Source organism: Microtus oregoni, unplaced genomic scaffold (genome assembly GCF_018167655.1).
Source record: "Microtus oregoni isolate MIOR12 unplaced genomic scaffold, Mior012 000048F_ref0000485, whole genome shotgun sequence".
Taxonomy (NCBI): Eukaryota; Metazoa; Chordata; class Mammalia; order Rodentia; family Cricetidae; genus Microtus; species Microtus oregoni.
In genome coordinates this window covers 16,149,594-16,169,211 of record NW_024543222.1, presented here as the reverse complement: position 1 = coordinate 16,169,211, position 19,618 = coordinate 16,149,594, and the positions used below count along the sequence as shown (strand labels likewise).

The window sequence follows — 19,618 nt, the reverse complement described above, 5'->3', positions numbered from 1 at the left end:
CTCCTTCAAAGTTCTCATCCCATGAGAGCACACGGGGATGGTCCCATCGTAGGATGCATGTCTTTTTCCCTTTAAACCAGGTGTGTGATGCTAAGGGCTTCAAAGGCCAGCATCTGCAGGGCGAGATGACTTCTCTGGTGGCTTGACTTGCTTCCTGGTCTCTTGCTCTGTCTTTGTTACACGGCTTGCTTCCTGGTCTCTTGCTCTGTCTTTGTTACACGGCGTGCACTCAGGACATCCTTTGGTGGTTTTCACTAACCCACTCTATTGTTGCAAATAGAACAAATGGCCCTGTTGAATTAGGGTTTCAGGTAAATAGCAGATCTCTGTTTAACTGTCAGATGTGCCATGCAGCCCTCCCCATGCTGACTCAGAATGGCCCTCACAGCTCTCTCAAAGCTGAAAGGTCTGCCTTGGTCCATTAAATCCCCTCAGGGATTTCCCTCAGGGTGGCAGTGGTTCCAGCATGTGGCCCTATCCAGCTTCCAAGCCTACCTACCTCTCTGACCCTAGCTTCCAGCCAGCACAGGGCCTTTTAGGAAGATCTACAGGACAAGGTGGCTTGCGACAGGTGCCTCCTCTTCCTCACCAAGCACTTTCCAGCCCCATCATCCGGCTCTTGGTTCTCTTTCCTCTCAAGAAGGCACGTGTTCTTCTTGGCCACCCCAGCCTTCTGGAACCCTGGTTCTGTGATGTCATCACTCCCATAAATATGCTGGTTTGAACTGTGAAAACTGTCCAAGCTTTAGGTAGAATTGGCAGGCGGGTCTGGAAGGCAAGGTGTCTCATGTAAGACGGGCCTGCCACCTCCCTTCCTTTCTGGGAACAGGGCCGCCTTGACTTCTTAGGAGAAACTGCAGTCACAGGTCCCTGCCCCTGGCTGCAGGAGTGTGTGTCCATGTTTGTGTTCTGAACAAAAACTCCTCAGAGCTTTGAAATTTTGCACAGTACCCAGAGTCTGCATTTTGAATTTCTGTGGGCACAGGCCCTATGAGGCACTAAGCCTTTGTGAAAAGTCTGGAGTCTAGGCCAGGATCCAGTCCCAGAGGCAACTCTTCAGGGACCCACATACCCCTTCTGCTGCTGTCTGGGGCTCAGTGAGTGTCCTTTCTTCCATAAACAGATTTAAGTTTTGTTTCTGTTGTGTGTTCACACAGAAAACCTACCTGTTATAGCATGGAAATACTTCTAAGGGGCACTGAGAAATATTTAGAAGTTACTATTACTAAAATATGTTTTGTGGAAAGGGATTGTAGGTCAAGCATGGTTGAGAAACACAGCATAATTTAGAAGTCCAGAAACAATGCCCACCGTCTTGAAGCTGATACTTGCTGGGCTAGCCAGCAGCCACTAGAGGGCAGAAGCAGACCATGTCCAAGGTTTTGGAGTTTCTGTTTCCAGAGTGCCTTCCCTTAGATGCCCTAGCTAGCCTTCCCCAGCTGACCACAACCATTTCCTTTATACTTGGTACAGCTTGGGTTTCAGCTTTGGTCTCTTTGGTTCTGATTCTACCTTGTTGGCCCATCAGTACCAGGAGACTTCCCTGTGTTCCTAGATCCTTGTAAAAGAGGTTCCTGACTCAAGCAAGGGGCAGTCACAACATTTGGTTTGTAGGGCTGGCGATGGCATCAGGGAGCTGTGGTTCTCAGGGTGTCTTTAGAGAAATCTCCCATTCACTTTGTCTGGAGCCCCATGAGCAGGAATCGGTGTGATTTATGGGGCCAGTTGCTGCAGCATCACAAGCGTAGCTAGCCTGGTTAGCACATGGTAAAGAGCCAGACATTGGGATGAATGGCTTAGTAGAGAAGGAGAAGAGCAGAGTTAATGCGGATGGGAAAGTGATGGTGGAATGCCGGTGGGATGAAGCAGAAGAGCCTTCCTAGGACAACAACTGTTGACCCAATGAGCCCTGCCAGCAGCGCTACAATGCTTAGCACTGCCAGCAGGGATTCATTTGTCTTCATAGCACTCTAAGAATCAGCTCCAGAGAAATTAAGCATCGTGTCCAAAGCCTCGGAGCTGGTAGGAAGCAACCTAAAGTTGAAGTTGGATTTGATACGAACATGTGGGCTTAGCTGCTACACAAGGGGACCCACATAAACAAAATTGTCTTTATCATTTTTCTTTTTTGAGGCAAGAACTCTCTCTGTAACCCAGGCTAGCCCCAGATTTGTGGTCCTTTTCCTGCCTTAGCCTCTCAAGTGCTGAAGGGCTTACCCCAGCTCTTCAGTTTTTTTTTTTTTTTTTTGCTAAACTAATGTTTGTATTTAGTCCATTGTTTTTCCCTGGCGCTCCCTGACAGTATTTACCGAAACTCTGCACTTCCCCTGATACTGCCAGTTTTGCATAGCAGGGAAGGGTATGGGAAAACACATAACCAGGAAGTCAGGTACATCCCATCAGCTAAAAGTTAACTCATTTCACTGGTCGTGAGTAGCGGGGTGAAGGGTTATCTAAAAGCTGACCCTCAGTTTGCAGAGGGTCACTTCAGTCTTGCGGACAGAGCTATCAGTTGTAAAGCCCAGTAACCCACTGTTAATAGTTCATCCTTAAGCTGCTGAGAAAGCTGCCGACAGCCTGCTCTCATTCTCCTAGGCTTACAACTTTGTATTTCTTTATTTCTACATTCTTATTTCTGGAATCTACATTTCTGTATTTTTACTCTTGGACCCTTCACCCAGCACTAACTAGGGAGATGGAGACAGGAGCGGTATGACTGGACAGAGAGAAGAATATAAAGGGTAAGAGACAGGAACTTGGTGGAGTGTGGAGTCTGAGGATTCATGGAGATGATCTTGCCCTTTCAGTCTGAAGATCTGGTAGAGGTAAAGGTCTTTCTAGTGATTGGCTGCTTTGCTTTTCCGATCTTCAGGTTGAACCTCAATATCTGTCTCTGGGTTGCTATTACTTGTGCAACATACCCCTACAATAAACAATTTAGGAGAGAAAGAACTTGTTTTAGCTTTCAATTCCAGGTGACAGTCCATCGCTCCTGGGAAGTCACCGTGAAAAGAGCTTGAAACAGCTGGTCACATTACATTCCCAGTGAATAGTGGAGAGAAATGGATACATGTATTCTGCCTGATTGCCTTCTTGTGATCAATTTGGTTTCTCCACTCTTAAAAGGTCCAGGATCTCTTGCCTAGGGAATGGCACTGCCCACACTGGGCATGCTCTTTCCATATCAGTTGACTTGGTTAAGACAATCCCTACAGACATGCTCACAGGGCAATCCAAAGCAGACAGTCTCTTGTTCAGACCCTTTTCAGATGGCTCTAGGATATCACAAGCACATAATGTCTTTCTTAGTGACCTTGGCATGGTTGCTATTCAATGCCACTTCAGGCAGTACATGCTCTCAACGGCTGAGCCATCTCTCCAACCAAGTTCCCTCTTTTAAATTCTTACGAAGCAGGAGGTAGCAGCATTTTTTTAAATAAATAAATAAAGGTCCACATAGTACTATTTTAGCCCTTGCTGACCATAGCAAGGAACTTTGGAACTTTGGTTCTGTTATCATGGCACAAAGTCAACCACAGAGAATGCGTCTGTGACTGAGTCTATTGCAGTAAACTTACTTTGTACAAACAGGTGGTGGCTAGATGTAGGCCATCAGCTAGTCACTGATCTGTCTTATAAAAAGCAAGTGTGGGTGTCTCCTTTGAAACCAACCCTTGTAGTGTTAAACTATCATTTTCTCATGATAGTAGTCCTATGCTATTTTCAGAAGCAAGGTCCTCTTTCAAATGAAACATTATAAATTTCATCTAGCCAAGGGCTGGAGAGAGGGCTCAGCAGTGAAGAGCACTGGCTGCTCTTGCAGAGAACCCAGATTCACTTCTCAGCATCCATCCATCCACTCTGCCACTAACAACGAGCTGTAACTCCGGTTCCAAAGGGTTTGTCGCCCACTTCTGGCCTCCATGGGTACTGCATGCAAAGGACCTGGCTCTGCAGTTAAGATCCTGTGTTGAGTGTACCAAGACAGCCAGTCCCAGAAATAATCTTTTCTCAAACTGCCCCTAGCTTTTTCAGTCGTCATTGACCAGAAGAAGTCATATGGCTGGTTTGTGGAATATGTGAGTTCCTGGTTCGTCTGTGTTACCTAACAGTCGATCACAGGTCACAGGCGGATGGATCCTCGTGCCTACACAGTTTGGGTGGAAGAGATACTAGGATTGACCCAGGCACTATCACAGGTCCTTTGTTTCTGAAAAAGAAAGTGTCAGGGGAAGCTCCTACTGTAACTGGTTACAGTGGAGAAGAGAAAGTCCTCAAAACAGTGGGTGGTGTTTCAGGCAGACAGAGCAAGTATTACCCATTTTCCCCAGGCCAGGCTTCCCTCACAAGATTGAATACAAGCTTAGCCAGAGCTAGCCCCTGTGCCTATGCCCCAAGTACTTGTTCAATGTCCAGAGTTCAAAGGCACTTTCCCTGAACAACCGAATGTGAAATCACATCCTGCTTTCCTAGGCCCTGATGCAAGGGATGAGAGGCACTCTATGCCTGGTCCTTCCCTGGGCCAGTATCTGATTGCCATCCAATTACCTTTGAGACTCAGTGCTGAGCCCTTAGATATGCTCGTGAAGCCTGGGGGTGGCTTTCCATGCCTCAGCCAGAGTTGGCATCGCTAAGCCACCTGAGAGGCCACCTGAAGCTTCCTGTGTTCCAGTAGCTTGTGGCCTCTCCTCTGGGTGCCCAGCTTACCTTGTCTGCCCCTAGCTATCATTTTTAACCAGCTTGTTCTTACTAAGTTTCTCTGTCCTCTTCTCTGACCTGGGATCCTTGTGGTGGGACTGTCCTGCTCCCCATGACTTCTCAGAGGTGGCACCCCATTTTATTGTTTTGAGACAGGGTACCATATATCCCAAGTGGGTCTAAATTGTCAGTTAGCAGAGAGAGGATGACCTTGAACTTCTGATCCATCTGCCTCTGTTTCCCCAGGGCTGGAATTACAGGTCTGCAACACCGTGCACGGTTTATACCTTGCTGGAGTTCAAGCCCTGGGCCTTATGCGAGTGTTCTACCAGCTGAGCTACATCCCCAGCCCTTCCTTTTGTTTTTGTGAGACAAGGCCTCACACTGTAGCCCAGGCTTTACTGGAACATATGGGAGTTCACCTGCCTGAGCCTGTTACCCTACCCCTCCGCATGCTAGTACTATAGGCGTGAGCCACCATGCCTAGTCTAGAGGTCCCTTAAAGATAAAGTTGCATTGACTCCCAGGACTACCATACCAGGAACAAAGTCATCAACACATGAACCCTTAGGGGATATTCCAAGCCTATTCAAACTTCAGCAACCATAAAGCCCTGATTTTCCCTCCAGATGTCTGCACTGGCAAATATCCCCCAAGGGTCCACGCTAACAGGGAACCGCAGGCTCCTCAAGCCCTGTCATTAAGGGCTGGCATCTTACTCCATTCCCTGTTGTATTGGCTGGTGGGGAGGCTGGTGCACAAATGGGCAGCCCAGAAGGAGCCTTCTCCCGCTTTTCCTTCCTCCAGGCTTGTTCTTTCTGCTCGGGAAGCCAGATGCTTTGCGGTTTAATTACATGCTGCAGTTGGAAGTACAGAATGTCAGTGCTGAAAAGGAAGGACCTCGTTATAGATAATAGCTACCAGCATTTATTGAGCGTTTACTCTGTGCCAGGTGCTGTGCCAGGCCTGTTTCCAGGCACGGCCTTATTTAACTTTGCAGCAGCATCTATGTTCTGCATAAAGAAACGGAGCCTTAAGTGGAGCTGCAGAGAATTTCCCAAAGTGCTCTAGGTGCTGCTTCATAACACAAGATATTGGTTGATATTCAGAAGTGCTGCATCCCAAATCCCCCGTAGGGAACTCCCAAAGCATAGCACGAGCTTAAGGTCCAGAGAAGTCTTGCAGCAAAGAAACCTGTTCGGGTCAGTGTCTCATGTTGCAGATGTTACAGAATCGCTGCTCCAGAGAGGACAGTTTGAGAGCTGCAGATAGTGACCAACCTCCTCTACAGTTGGGGTCATGAAGCTCAGGCACTTTGGGGCCAGACCAGACAAAGGCCTTGGGCTTCATACTTCTCCATGCACAGGGCACAGGAAAGCAGATAGCAGCTCACCTGGTCCACACTAATCTGTTTTTGTAAAGAAAGTTTTAGTGAAGAGTTTCTCTCTCTCTCTCTCTCTCTCTCTCTCTCTCTCTCTCTCTCTTTTTCTCTCTCTCTCTGTGTGTGTGTGTGTGTGTGTGTGTGTGTGTGTGTGTGTGTGTGTGCACATGCTTGTGGAAGTCAGAGATCAGCCTCAGGGGTTGTTCCTCAGCCACTATCTACCCCCACTTTTTTGAGGTAGGATTGTTCACTGGTGGGAACCCACCAAGTAGGCTAGGTTATCTGGTCAGTGAGTCTCAGGAGTCCTCCTGTCTCTGCCTCGCAAGCTCTGGTATTACAAGTATATGATATGTGAACATGCCCCCACCTTTTTAGAAACATGGTTTATAAGGATCAAACTCAGGTCCCCATGCTTGCAAGGCAAGCACTTCCCTAGGCCATCTCCCCAGCTTAGTGGACGAAACATTCAAAACCCCAGAGAGGAGGGCTGACTTGTCCAGAATCACACAGCCAACCAAGAGCCCAGCAGAACCATATTCTAGATCTCTGCAACTCTACTTGTAGGGATAATTCATTTGTATCTTAATAAATAAAACTTGCCTGAAGATCAGAGAGTGAAACAGCCGCCCTGGTCAGCCTTACAGAGCAGGCAGTGGTTGCACACACCTTTAATCCCAGTAGCCACACTAGTTTGCCATAGAAACCGGGAGGTAGTGGTGCGCACCTTTAATCCCAGCACCAGACTGGAATATAAAACGGCAGGAGACAGCTCTCACATACAGTCTCACTCTGAGAGTTCTGGAGGCAGGATCGCCATTTCGGACTGAGGTCGAGGTAAGAGCCACTGGCTAACTGTTTTGCCTTTCTGACCTTCACGTTGAACCCCAGTATCTGTCTCTGGGTCTTTATTAATCACGCTATGTCTAATATTTTATAAAACGTGAGCCAACTGGTCATGGTGTTTCACCTGTTATCCTGCACCCATAAAGCTGAGGCAGGAGCATCCTGATTTCCAGGTCAGCCAGGACACTATAGCAAGACCTCTCTTCAATCAATCAATCAGTCAGTCAGTCAGTCAGTCAATCAAGCCTAAATCAGACAGGTGGCAAAAGGTGAGGCATAAAGTCCCTCATACCCATGACAAATGTATCTGCTCTCCATTTTGCAACGCTTATATTGGCACTGCCCCTTTCCACAGTCTGAGGGCCTCCCTCTCCCCTCTACACACCTGCCACAGCAGACTGGGCACAACCCTAGTGCCATCATCATGTGAACAAGGGGCAAACAAAACAACTAGTGTACAATTCTGTACCCAGTGCAGTAAAAACTGTCATTGGCTTCCCTCCCGTCTGCCAACTGGAAACGTGAGGCCATTTGGACAGGAACTGGGCAGAAGGCAAATTTGCCTCAGGAAGAGCTCGCTAAGTAATGAATTGTGTAAACAGGAACCAAGGAGGGCTGCTTGCAGCGCTTTACAGAGTAAACTCCACTCAAGAGCTCTCGGCCTCTCCCAAGTGCACTGTCTTTCCATGGTCAACCGTTTACTTTTTTTAAAGGGGAGAGAAGGGATGGTTGAACATGCAAACTAACTTGGTCTAACCTCTGGTACAATAACTCGTGTGTGCATAGAACATTGTATTTAGCCTGTTTACAGCGTAGTTTCCAGTATCTGCTCATGAGGACATTCTAGTTTTCAGGGTTCGGCTAGCCAGCAGCACTAATGAGACCTAACCCTGATGGGCCACACATGCCAGAGAACTAAAGGTTCATTCGAACAGCTGCAGGACAGGACATTGCAGCCTCTGGGTGGCCCCTGGCAGTTCCTCTTGCGGACCAGGTTGTCCACATGGCCCTTCCAGATCTGAGGGATGCAGTCTGTGGCTGAGATAAAGGGTAAAAATAGTCCCATGTGGGTGGCAGCTGGGCCCAAAGGCACCTGCTTCCTTCTCTCTGGAGGGTGGCAGCCCAGGTGACAAACAACTTGTGGCTTTCTGAGGCCCCACCCCACACCTTGGACTTCCCATCTTTCCTTCCCAGTGACATAGATCTACACATCTCTCCGCTCACATACGTCAAGTGCTGGAAAGAGTGTGGGCTTGCTTGTGAGCATTATGGGTTTATATACTGTCTGTGACACACTGCCAGCTACGACCTCGTAAGATTTGTCTTCTAGGTCTCCGGAAGTAAGGGCTTCTTTCACCAAGGCTTGCAGTGAGAGTTCAACAACAGTGAGAGCTGCTGATGCATTTGGTTTTGCAGCCTCGGTTTTTCTTCCCTCTCACTTCTACCAGTTGTTCATTTTCTAGCACATTCTCCAAGTTTGGCCATGAGGAAAGTGAAAAAAAAATGGAAAGGCCAGTGTGAGGGATTGAGGTTCCTGCCAACAGCCAACTGAGGGAGAGTAGTAGTTTGAATGAAAATGGCCCCAGTAGGCTCAGGGAGTGGTACTATAAGGAGGTGTGACCTTGTTGGAGGGAGTATATCTTTGGGGATGAGCTTTGAAGTTGCAGAAGCTCAAGCCAGGCCTAGTGGTTCACTCTCTCTTCCTGCTGCCTGTTGATCCAGATGTAGAACTTTCAGATACCTCTCCAACAGGTGTCTGCCTGCATGCCACCATACTTCCCGCCATGATGATAATGGACTAAACCTCTGAACTGTAAGCCAGCCCCAATTAATGTTTTCTTTTATAAGAGTTGCCATGGCCATGGTGTCTCTTCACAGCAATAGAAACCCTAACTAAGATGGAGAGATCTGGGAAGCTAATCCTTTTGCCCCAGCCTACCTTTCAGATGACTGTGGCTTTAGTCAAAACCTGGAAGGACTCTTGTAAGGAACTCTGTGCCACCCAGCCTAGTTACTTCCAGATCCACCCACCCCAGGGCTCTCCTCCCTCCACTGTGAAGCTTCCTGCTCTGCCTGCCTCCAATCAGGTGGACACAGGCAACTGGCTAACTCTTGTCCCAGCAAGATCTTAGTGAATAGCCTAGATCTGTCTTCAGTTGGGTGGGGTGGTCTCTTTTCCTTTCCCCAAACCCAAGCTCTCTTTTTCCAGGTCAAGGGCAAACATCTCTGGTCCCTCCTTCCACACTAAGTTATCCAAAGAAATCTCCCCAGGGATGGTGGACGGGGGTCGGGAACAGGCAGGAATAACTGAAAGCTTATGGACCAAGACATTGGCCATGTATGCTGGTCATGCTCACTGGAACAGGCATTGCCCTGAAAGGTCCCCTACTCTCTTCTTACTCCCCACCCTTTTGTATCAGACAGCCGGGCTTCAGCTGGATGGAGTCAAGGACATGGACTCCAAGTCCAGGTTACGCTTTGGTCTGACCAGAAGAATGAGCGAAGGATGGAACCAAGCATTTCTCTAAAGAAACCTTGCTGCCAAAAGCAAAGCCCAGACTGACTGGGCCAGATACTTGCAGAACAAAACAGCATGTTCGTTACAGTAGTCAGGACACTGCATTCCCGTTTGCAGTGTGGAACACAAATAGAGACAACAGGGAAGAGTTTGCTAGAAAATAATAACCCCGGACTGCAGGATTTTGCAGTTTTAGAGGGTCTCCCCCCCACGCTTTTGCTAATTCATCTTCCTAAACCATCTACAATGACTGTTTCTATTAAACAAGCAAACAAACAAACAAAAATTCCCCCAAATGACTTAATTTTAATGAATGTATTAAGTAGGGTTGGTGTGTGGGGCCTGACATAGGGTAGGAGACAAAGAGCTCTCATGGCTGTGACACCCTTCAGCCAGGGAAAAGCTGAGAGGCTCCAGCAGGGATAGTATGACACGGCCTGGCCACCCAGAACCAAGCCTGGTGAAGTAGGCAACGCTGGGGGCCATAGCTACCACGGCCCCCACCCCCACCCCGCGTGCTCCTTAAATGAAGTGGAGAAGGGTTCCAGATCGCCTCTGGAGCCACAGTTCCGGGAACCGGCTCCTTGGGGCAGCTTTCTTCCTAAGCAGAACAAAACCGCAGCTGCCCAGAGTGAGTCAAGGTTACTTGGCCCGAGGGTGGGAGCTGCCCAGACGTTCTGACCCTTTTTCAAGCCAGCTTTGCGTAGGCTGCACGCTGGGAGGGATTCGTGTCCCCACAGTTTGGGCGCCGCGAGTGGGCTGGAGCAGGGAGGGGTAGGGCGGGGCGGAGCTCAGCGATTGCCAGGGGCGGGGCGGCACGGCTGGCGTGGATCTCCGTGGGCGACTGCCACGCACTGTTTGTTGGCTCCCTCCAGCTCGCGCGCCGCCTGTTGCTCTCTATTCCCGGCCGCCGGTTTCCCGCCGGGGAGGTAGGCGGATCGAGAGTACCAGCGCGTGGGTTGCCTCCCGCCTTCCTCTCGTCCCGGCTCAAGGGTGATCAAGGGGCCCCCCGGGCGTCCCCGACAGCGCGGACGCAGCCAGCTCCCGGCGCGCCCTGGACCGCGCGCCCAGACTCCGGGCGCTGCGCCGCGATGAACGCGAGCTTCCTGAACCACAGCGGCCTGGAAGAGGCAGGTGGTGACGCCCGGGCCGCCCTGGGGAACCGTAGCCACGGGCTGGGCACGTGGCTAGACTGCTGCTCCGGGGGCGCACCGCTGACCGCCAGCGACGGGGTCCCCGCGGGGCTGGCGCCCGACGAACGCAGCCTGTGGGTGTCGCGCGTGGCGCAGATCGCCGTACTCTGCGTGCTGTCGCTTACCGTGGTCTTCGGCGTTTTCTTCCTGGGCTGCAACCTGCTCATCAAGTCCGAGAGTATGATCAACTTTCTGATGCAGGAGCGCAGGCCCTCCAAGGACGTGGGCGCCGCCATCCTGGGACTGTACTGAGCTCCGGCTGCCTTCGCCAACGTCGCAGCACCGCGAGCAAGGGACCGCAGAACATCTGCCTGGAGGCTTTAGCCCCAGGCCGTGGTCAGCGAAGTGGCTCGCACCGCCCCAGCCTGAACATCTCGGGACTCAGCAGCAGCAGAGCGCACGAAGGGACTGTCACTCCGGGCTCTCACTCTGTATGCGCTCCAGTGGGGGTCGGGAGCGCAGGGTTCGTCACAGGTTTTTTACAAAGAGACATTCCGGGCAGGGTGGGAGTGAAGCGGAGGGGGGGGGGGGATGCAATGCGGGGTTGAGGTCACTTGCATAAGGATTTCGGGCAGGTTGGTGGGGGCTGATTCCGAGGAGGGTGCGGGAAGAGTCTCAGATTTAGCAGCTGATCTCGCATTGCATCTGAAAATAAATTTTGTAATAAAACCATAGCCGTCGGGTTTCCTGATACATCCTATTTGGTGTGTGTGTGTGTGTGTGTGTCCACGCGCTCGCATGCTGAGGGGAAGGGAGGGAGCGAATAGTGTTCTGCTTCTGTCCCTAGTTTAGGGGGCAGACAGCCCTGGAGCTCCTTGGGTTCTCAGACCAAAGCGAGAGAGAAAAAGGAATTGGTTTTTGTTGGTTGGTTTTTTTTTTTTTTTTTTTTCCTTTTCCTTCCTACAAAGAACTGTTTTTCTTCTACTCCTACGGTAGAGGAGACAGGTCCTTTGGGGCAGCCAGACAGCTGGTGAGATTAATTAAATCATTGGAAATTTTATTCTTCTCCATAAAGTGGACATGGAAAAAGAAAGGGAACGGAATCCAAATGGGGGATGGCTGTGAATAAAATAAATATATCAGATAAGTTAAGTTGGGTAGGTAGGGACTGGATCTCGTAAAAATTCCAGTCTGAGCCCAGAAGTCCCATCCAAGAGCTTGTTTTGCCTTACCCTTTCAGGTAATAGATGGGTGGCCTCGGAATGAGCCCCTTAAATGGCCTACGAACAGTATTTCTTCTGTGCACTAGACCCTCCCATTAAGAAATGCACCCTCCACTCTCTGTTGACCTGAAACCCAGTTTTGGTGGGGACTTGGTGCTTACTAACCAGAAGGAAGTGAAGGGGGACATTTGCAGCAAGTCTTAGCTCTGAGGGACAACTGTGCTCAGGCCATCTTCCCTCCAGTTTTTTGACCTACATGTACCCTCTTGGCCAGTCTCAGGCATAGAGTACTTAGAAATGTTTCTAGAAATGCCCCGCCCTCTCCTCTCCACCTGGGTGGAAATGAAGGAGAAAGGGAGAGAAGATGGCTGAAGCCTTCCCTGGCTTTAGAATGGGAAGCAGGAGGGACCATCTCTCTTTGACAACAGTTGGGGCGAGGAGGAGGTGGCAGGGAGATTCTTAACAAAAACGAAAGTGGCAATTGAGTCTGAAGGATGCAGACTCTTCCTGTCTCCCACACAGTTCTGTGGAGTTACAGAGATGGAGCTGTGTCCCTTCCTCCATCCTGCCATTCAGTCACATACCTGGGGATTCATCTGTAGAATAGACAGGCCAGCTATATCTGTGATCATTCTTACTCCTGCAGCCCCCAAAAGGGGGGGGGTATGATTAAATTTTGTAACCCTCAGACAAGAGGAGGAAGGATTATGGGAGGTAGAAACCAGTGAGGTACGGTGCTCTCAAGCCTTGGAACTTTGGGAGAAAATTCTTCCTCTGTCCCCAGCCCTTGTGCAGCAAGATTCTCCCCATGAGGCTGGCTCGTGATACAGGGGCCACATCTCAGATGGTCTCAGACTCAGCAAGGAGGAAGGCAGAATCCTTATCTGAGGAATCCTCACTGTTCTGCTTCCTGGCTCTGTGGCTGCAAAGACGTAGCTCAACTCTTCTGCACCTCAGTTTCCTTGTCTACACACTCGGAGTGGTAGGACTCAGAGCACCTGTGACATTCATGTGGCGTGGCCAGCACAGGGCCTGACACCTGAGGGACAGCCAATAAAGAAAGATACCAGCATTACCATTAACTTTATTTAATGTATGAACTCCTTCCCCAGTAAAATGGAACTGGCTCTCTGAAATGAGAATCCTGAACAGGAAAATAATAACAATTCATATTCATGCCACATTTTGCTGTTTTCAAAGTTCTTTCATAAGAAGAATGGGAACACTTTTTGAGGTCCCTAATTTGTGAAGCACTGACTTCTTATCTTACTAAGGAAGGCTTTATCAACACTCCCATTGTACAGATGAGGAAATCAAGACCCAAAGAAGCTGCCCGAGACACACACTAAGACCTTGCTGAGAAAGAGGAGCAGATACCCTCTCAGTTGCTGTTGTGGGCAAGGAGATTGGACTTGCTCACGTTCATTCTCTCAACTAACATCAACAGCAAGTCTACTGTGGTCCTGGGCCAGGGGTCTGCAAGAGTCCATTCCCAGCATGCACCAACACCAGTCCTGGGATAGGGCAGCTGGAACCCAATCAAGTCTTCTCTGCCCTGTCCTCTGATCCTGGAGCAGGGGACAGTTGGGAGTGCTACCACTCACATCTCCACTCCCTCCCCCACTTGCCTGTCAAAATTCCCCTGGAAAAGTATACAGCTGCTGCCGAGCCCCGCCCACCACTGATCCCAGCACCACATCGGGTCAGCAGCAGCCTGGGGTGACAGAGCTGGTTTCAGAAGAAAAGAAGAGAGCGAGCGAAAGAGCCCAATGTCTGTCACCAGTGACCTCACTCCCCCAGCTGATGGTTCTTTGATGAGCAGAACTGTGTTGTAGGGGGACAGGATGCCACCACCTTTTGCTCAAAGCTGCCATCCAGCCAAGGGTTCCAGCCACTGGAATCCTCATCCTGGGGTCCTTCTCCACCCCCACTTCTCTTGTCTTGACCCAGAGCCAGGATCCGTGCAGGAACATCTTTCCACTCTAGCTAGAGCAGGAAGCAAGAATAAGAGAAGGAGGAAGAGAAAAAAGGAAAGGGGATAGGAGAGGATAGGAGGGGAGCAGGGAGAAGATGGGAGGGGAGGCGAAAAGGAGAGAGGAAGGTGAAGCAAAGCAAGCGGCCCCCCCCGAAGGAGGCTCAGGTCTCCCCTCTGCCCTGCCAATGCCCCACCTTCAGGGTTCTGTCTACACACAGGTCGGCCAACCACAGCTGCTTCCAGGTCTGCTGAAAATAAAGAGGCAAAGCAGAAGCATTGAGGGGGATGATTGAGGTGGTCCCATCCCTACCTCATGGCGCCTGTGTCCTCTGCCAACCACATAGCCTCCCGGTGAAGAAGACCTTTCCTCGAAGCCAGGCCCGGGCCCTCTTCTCCATATTCCATACAATGTCATCCCTTGTTGGGGAGGAAAGGCACCTTAAGGGGTGTAGTTTGACTCAGAGAACAAAACAAAACAAAAAGAACAAAGTCTGGGCAGTGGGTTGAGGGTTAGGCAGGTATACACGTAGACACGGGGCTTGGGACTGAAGAGACAAGCCTCAGATTTCCCGGATGCCAGAAAAAGCCGCTCACCCTGCCGAAGTTTGAGTGCCCTCATCTATAAGCACATTAGCTGACCTCCGGGAGGATGAGAAGTGAGACTACAATACATCCGAAAGCTCTCAATAGCACCGTGAATTAAGTGAAAAGATAGATTTTTAAAGTGTCCACACATCTCTGCCCTGATCCACATGAGGTTCAAAGACAACTGAGGATGGAGTTAGTCAAGGTGGCATGAGGCACTGAACCACAGAGCCCCAAAGCCTTGCTTGGGTCCTTGAACGTTAGCTCAGACCAGTGCGTACAATCTGTGGAGGTCACACTCAGTGTGTTTTTTCTTGTAAAATTATTCCACAAGGAAATTTCCATTTACAGCAACAACAACCACCTAGAGAATGGGCAGTAGTAGCCCCAGCCCTTTGGCCAGGAAGAATCAGCATGGATCCTTTGCTATAATTCCTTTTGTATGTTTAGGAATCAAAACAGAAAAAAATTTGGCTTTTTAATTTAAAAAATGTTCTTATAGCATATGTGCCATTTTGAACATGATTTGAACAGTTGGAAACGTGTGCCTGTTTTCAGTTTTCACTTAGCAGCATACAGTGATAGGGTCACGCTGGGGCCTAACATCACGTGCGCCACAGGTTCTCCTTATGCTCCTGTCGCCCTTTAGCTTATGGATCTCCTGCAGCTGGGTGTCACCCTGTCTCCAGGCGAGTGGAAAGGCTCCAGCTGTGCTCCACCCCACCTTGCAGATGGACTTTGATGAGAACGCTTAGCTTATGACTCACAGTCGCCAGAGAGCTCCTGTCCAAGCTTCTCTCCCATGGCTCTCTTGGCATCATCTCTCCAGGAAGAGCCTTCATTCTCCTGGGTGGAGTCTGCACTCATCTGAACCCATCTATGAGCCAGACTTTTAAAACATCTCCCATTTAATGTTCGCAGCAACCTTAGGTGTTAGCATTCACCAACGAGACCATGCATGCTCAAAACAAAACGAATGAATGAACAAAACATCAGGTTTAGCCAGGCAGTGGAAGAGCTAGGGTCTGGTGTCTTCATGTCGGCCTCCATCCGTATCCTGTGTCTTTTGCTCCTCTCTATCTGTGTAACTTTCTACCACTGAGGTGACTGGCACAGGGTGAGAGTGGAGGGATGCAATGAGAGAAAGATGGAGCCAGTGGTGTACAGAGGGCTTGGGAAAAGTAGCAAGCTCTCTCTTACCATAGAAAAGGGAGCTGATCATGTGATTCAAGAATTCAGAGTCTTAGGCCAGGTCTGGAAACGCCCACGGGGTGGCACCCCTCTCTCTGGTTCCTGGTCACTCATCTGCATTATTGGTGTCCTGTAAGCAATTCCACTTAAGCCTCACCCCCTGGGCCTGCTTCTTCTTGTAGAATGGAACTGTTTGAATGCATCTTCTGACCGACAGGACAGAGCTTGGTCATCACTCGCCAACGGCTGTCCGAGTAGCCCTGGTCCTCTGCAGGGTGCGGCTGAAGGTACTGAATAATGCTCACACCATGAAATAGAAGAAATTGAGGCTCAGGGACGGAAGGAAGAGGAAGCAGCATTTGGATGGTGGACGCCTCCTTTCTGGACACTCACCACCTAGCCCACTAGCTCTAGGAGTGCCTCAAAGTGGGGTGCAGGGGCAAACACAGCAGGAGGGCACCTCTGTGATCTGAGAGGTGGCAGTCAGGGCCCCCCCCCCCCGCCCCGGGCTTCTCTCTCCTTACCTAGCACTTCTCCCCAGCACAGACAGCCCAAGCCTTTGTTATGAGCAGGGCACCAGCAGGGGTTCTTTATGCCTGTGCGTGAATTTATGGACACTATGACCAGGGGAAGTTTTAATAGAGATGAAAAGGCAGAGCTGCCTCAAAGAGCACCGGGGACCTTTCCCTATGGTCTGGGCCCTGCCGGCCTTCAAATGTGCCTAGTTGTTCTCCTGGCTTGCAGATTTGAATAATGAGAGACACCACTTCAAAAACAAATGTGATTTTGCATTAATTTGGGGAGTGGTATATGTATAGGCATTCACATGTATACACACCAGAGGGTAAAAAAAAAACTCTAATGAATTGCCATGGAGATAAGATTCGGGATGAGGTTGCCATAGTAACAGAAATGTTTCTGAAAGGCCACATCACCTTGGAGAAGTAGGAAGCTCCTGGCAAGAATTTGTGTGCAGTTAGGGGCCAAATCACAGACCTTTCCGTCAGGGCCGGGAACTCTTTCAGTTTCTCTTATTTCTCCCTTTTCTTTAATTTTGTTTCCCCTGATCATTCCCAAGAGCATGAGGTTTTTCTTTTGGGAGACTTTGATTCAAGTTGGTCACTGAGGAGTCAGGTATGTGAGAGCCTGGAAGAGGTGAAAGGGCGTAGACTCCCTACTGACCTGGTGTGAGGCCTTGGACAAGTTGTCTCTCACCTTTCCTGAGTGTCCTCTCATGCAAAATGACGAGGCCAGACTCCTGGATTCTTGTATTAGTCCAGTGCTCTGCCTGAGGAGTGCCCAGTCTCCCACCTCCTTCCTGCTGCTAGGTAGCGAGACTCATGCAAAATGACGAGGCCAGACTCCTGGATTCTTGTATTAGTCCAGTGCTCTGCCTGAGGAGTGCCCAGTCTCCCACCTCCTTCCTGCTGCTAGGTAGCGAGACTGCTGAGCTGTCCGTGGTCCTGAAGCCCCGCATGCAGAACACCTGGGCCAAGGTCTATTCTCGTGGATCGTCATGATATTAGCACTCTTACAGCCTGCTGGGCTCAGAGCATCTCAGCTGGAGGCCCAGAACCCATGTGAAGCTGGAGAAAGAGACTTTATGGAATCTTGGGGTTCAGAGAACCCCAGAGGAGAGATCTGGTGATGTACCCTAACAGGATGATCTCTCTCAGGAACAATTAGAGGCCATTTCCTCCCTTATCTGTGAAACCTGGGTGACAGTCCTTCCTCACTTCATGAAGCTCAGCCTTCCCACTGGTAATGGCAGACAGAGATCAGGACACACTCCCTGTCAGGAACACTTTCTCACTCGAACTGAAAGAAAAGTGAGGCGGTTCCCAGGTGTAGCACCTACATGCCCTCCCTCCTCTGGAACACAGAGTGAGGAAAGGAAGAAAGGATCTCTGCAGAGGAGCTCATACTGGAGGGCGTAGGGATTTGCTCGGGAACATCATGTGTTTTCCACCCCGATTGTCCCCATCTGGCCACAAATTGCAGTGGGTGGGAGCATGGAGTCCACAATCAAGAAACCCTTGACTCAAGCCCAGCTCTGTCCTGAATAGCTGTGTGGCAGTCTTCTTGAGTCCTTATTTGAAAGGGGAAATCACAGCTACACATTAAGTGTTGTTGGAAGAGTAAATGCGGGAAGGTTTAGCAAGTCCCGGGTCCAGCAACCTTGAACTGGTAGTTGTTTGGTTATCTTTAGCTGTGCTACAAACTGACCCCTGGGCTTTAAATTGGTGACTGTGCGTCAGATGGGCCTAGGTGGGCACTCCTGATGCAGCGGATGTCGTCCAGACTGAGTCATGCAGAGGTGACACACTTGCCACAGTATCCATATCTGGCATATTGGTGGAGACAGGAGAGGGAGCTTGTCAGGGGTGATGGGCTCTCTGTTCTTCTCAGTCCCATGACATTGCCTTCTCCAGTCTTCACAGAAGGAGAGAAGCAGAAGTTTCTGGACCTTCAGAATTGGCACATTCTCACAGGCTTTCTTTTGGGCCACCAACCAGCTCCCAAAGCATGATACTGAGACTTATCGTTAGTAATGAACGCTCAGCCTTATCTTATGCTTGTGCCACTAGCTCTCATAACCAGTTTCTCTTTATCTACGTTCTGCTTCGGGGCTTTTTACTTTTCTTTCATTCTGTATGTCCTGCTTTGCCTGCTTGTTCCATGTCTGTCTGGCCCTGAGCTCCTCCTGCTCTTTTTCCCTCATTCTCTCTTTTCTCCCAACCTAGATGTTCTCCTCATACTTATTCTGCCTGCCGGCCCTGCCTACCCCTCCACTGCCTAGCCATTGACTGCTCAGTTTTTTATTAGACCAGTCAGGTGCCTTAGGCAGGCAAGGTGAAACAGCAACACATCTTTATTTACATAATTAAGCAAATACAGCTTTACATAATTAAACAAATGTAACAAACCTTTACACAGTTAAAGTAGTAATCCACATCATAAACAAATGTAACGCAGCATTGCCTAGTTAAAGTAATATTCCACAACTGCACACAGTGGCATTTTTTCTCTTCTGCCACAGCTTATGTATTAAAAATGAGTCCAGGTCCAAAGTGGGAAGAGAAGACACAGGACACAAGTACCAGGAAGCATGGCTCATTATGAGTGTCTTTTAAATCAACTTTATATGGATTAATAAATATTTTTATTACTGGAACTTAAGGTGGGTTTCACTCCCTTATCCCCTTTTATAAATAACTTTGGAAGCTGGAGACATTGCCCAGGGGATAAGATATTTGGTGTAAAAGCTTAATGACCATAGCCAAGGCCTTCAGCACCCACGGAGAAGCCAGAGGCAGGGGTACGGTGGCCCACTCGCAATCCCAGTACTCTGACAGAAAGCTGGCTAGCTATATTGATAGAACCAGCAGGCTCTGGGTTCAAGTGAGAGACCCTGCCTCAGGAAATAAAGTGGAGAGTCCTCACTGGAGACACATGAGACTTCCTCTTGACTTCCACATCACAAACACACCCACAGACACCACCCCACACGCATAAAGATATTTGGATTTGGTGACAAGAGAAATTCAAATTCATGTGCTGATCACTTTAGCTACCACCCCAGGCTGTTTCCCCATATCACTCTGCAGGGTTAGCAATGGGCTTTGTGTGTGCTAGACATTAATACAAGTTGTACTTTCCTGTGGTATGCTAATGTTTCTAGGCCAGCTTTGTTTCTCTTAGTGTGTATTCCCTTCAGACCATTCTCCTTGCAAATTTCCCATTTCCTCTATTTTGGTAGGTTGCATGAAGCTGAGTGTTATTAAAATAAAATCTTTTTACTTGTGTTCCATGGATCTTCCATAATTGTGATAATGACTATCTTTGGATTCAAATATACCATTTTATTTAATGAGCTTTTAAAAAAATCCCTCATTTTATTTGTTTTTCTTCTTTTTCTCATGCCTTCTATTGGCTTGGAAATTAAGCACTTTATATACATCTTTTTAACAGTTATCTTTCAAGTTTTGACAACATCATTATTGAAAAAGTCTGAAGTTAGTGTCTACCTTCATCCTGGAAAAATGAAACTATACATGTTTTATATATATA

General features: G+C 49.2%; 1 protein-coding gene across 1 annotated transcript; it reads left to right on the top strand.

The window, feature by feature from the left end:
* Positions 1–10,171: 10,171 nt before the first annotated feature.
* On the top strand, positions 10,172–11,302 carry Rprml (reprimo like). The gene has a single exon (XM_041635991.1). It carries the CDS (start codon positions 10,532–10,534, stop codon positions 10,883–10,885), a length of 354 nt encoding a protein of 117 aa, XP_041491925.1. The 5' UTR covers positions 10,172–10,531; the 3' UTR covers positions 10,886–11,302.
* The last annotated feature ends 8,316 nt before the right edge of the window (positions 11,303–19,618 follow it).

Bases quoted from the DNA above. Each gene is read 5' to 3' on its own strand.
- Rprml (XM_041635991.1), top strand. From the start codon at position 10,532: ATGAACGCGAGCTTCCTGAACCACAGCGGCCTGGAAGAGGCAGGTGGT.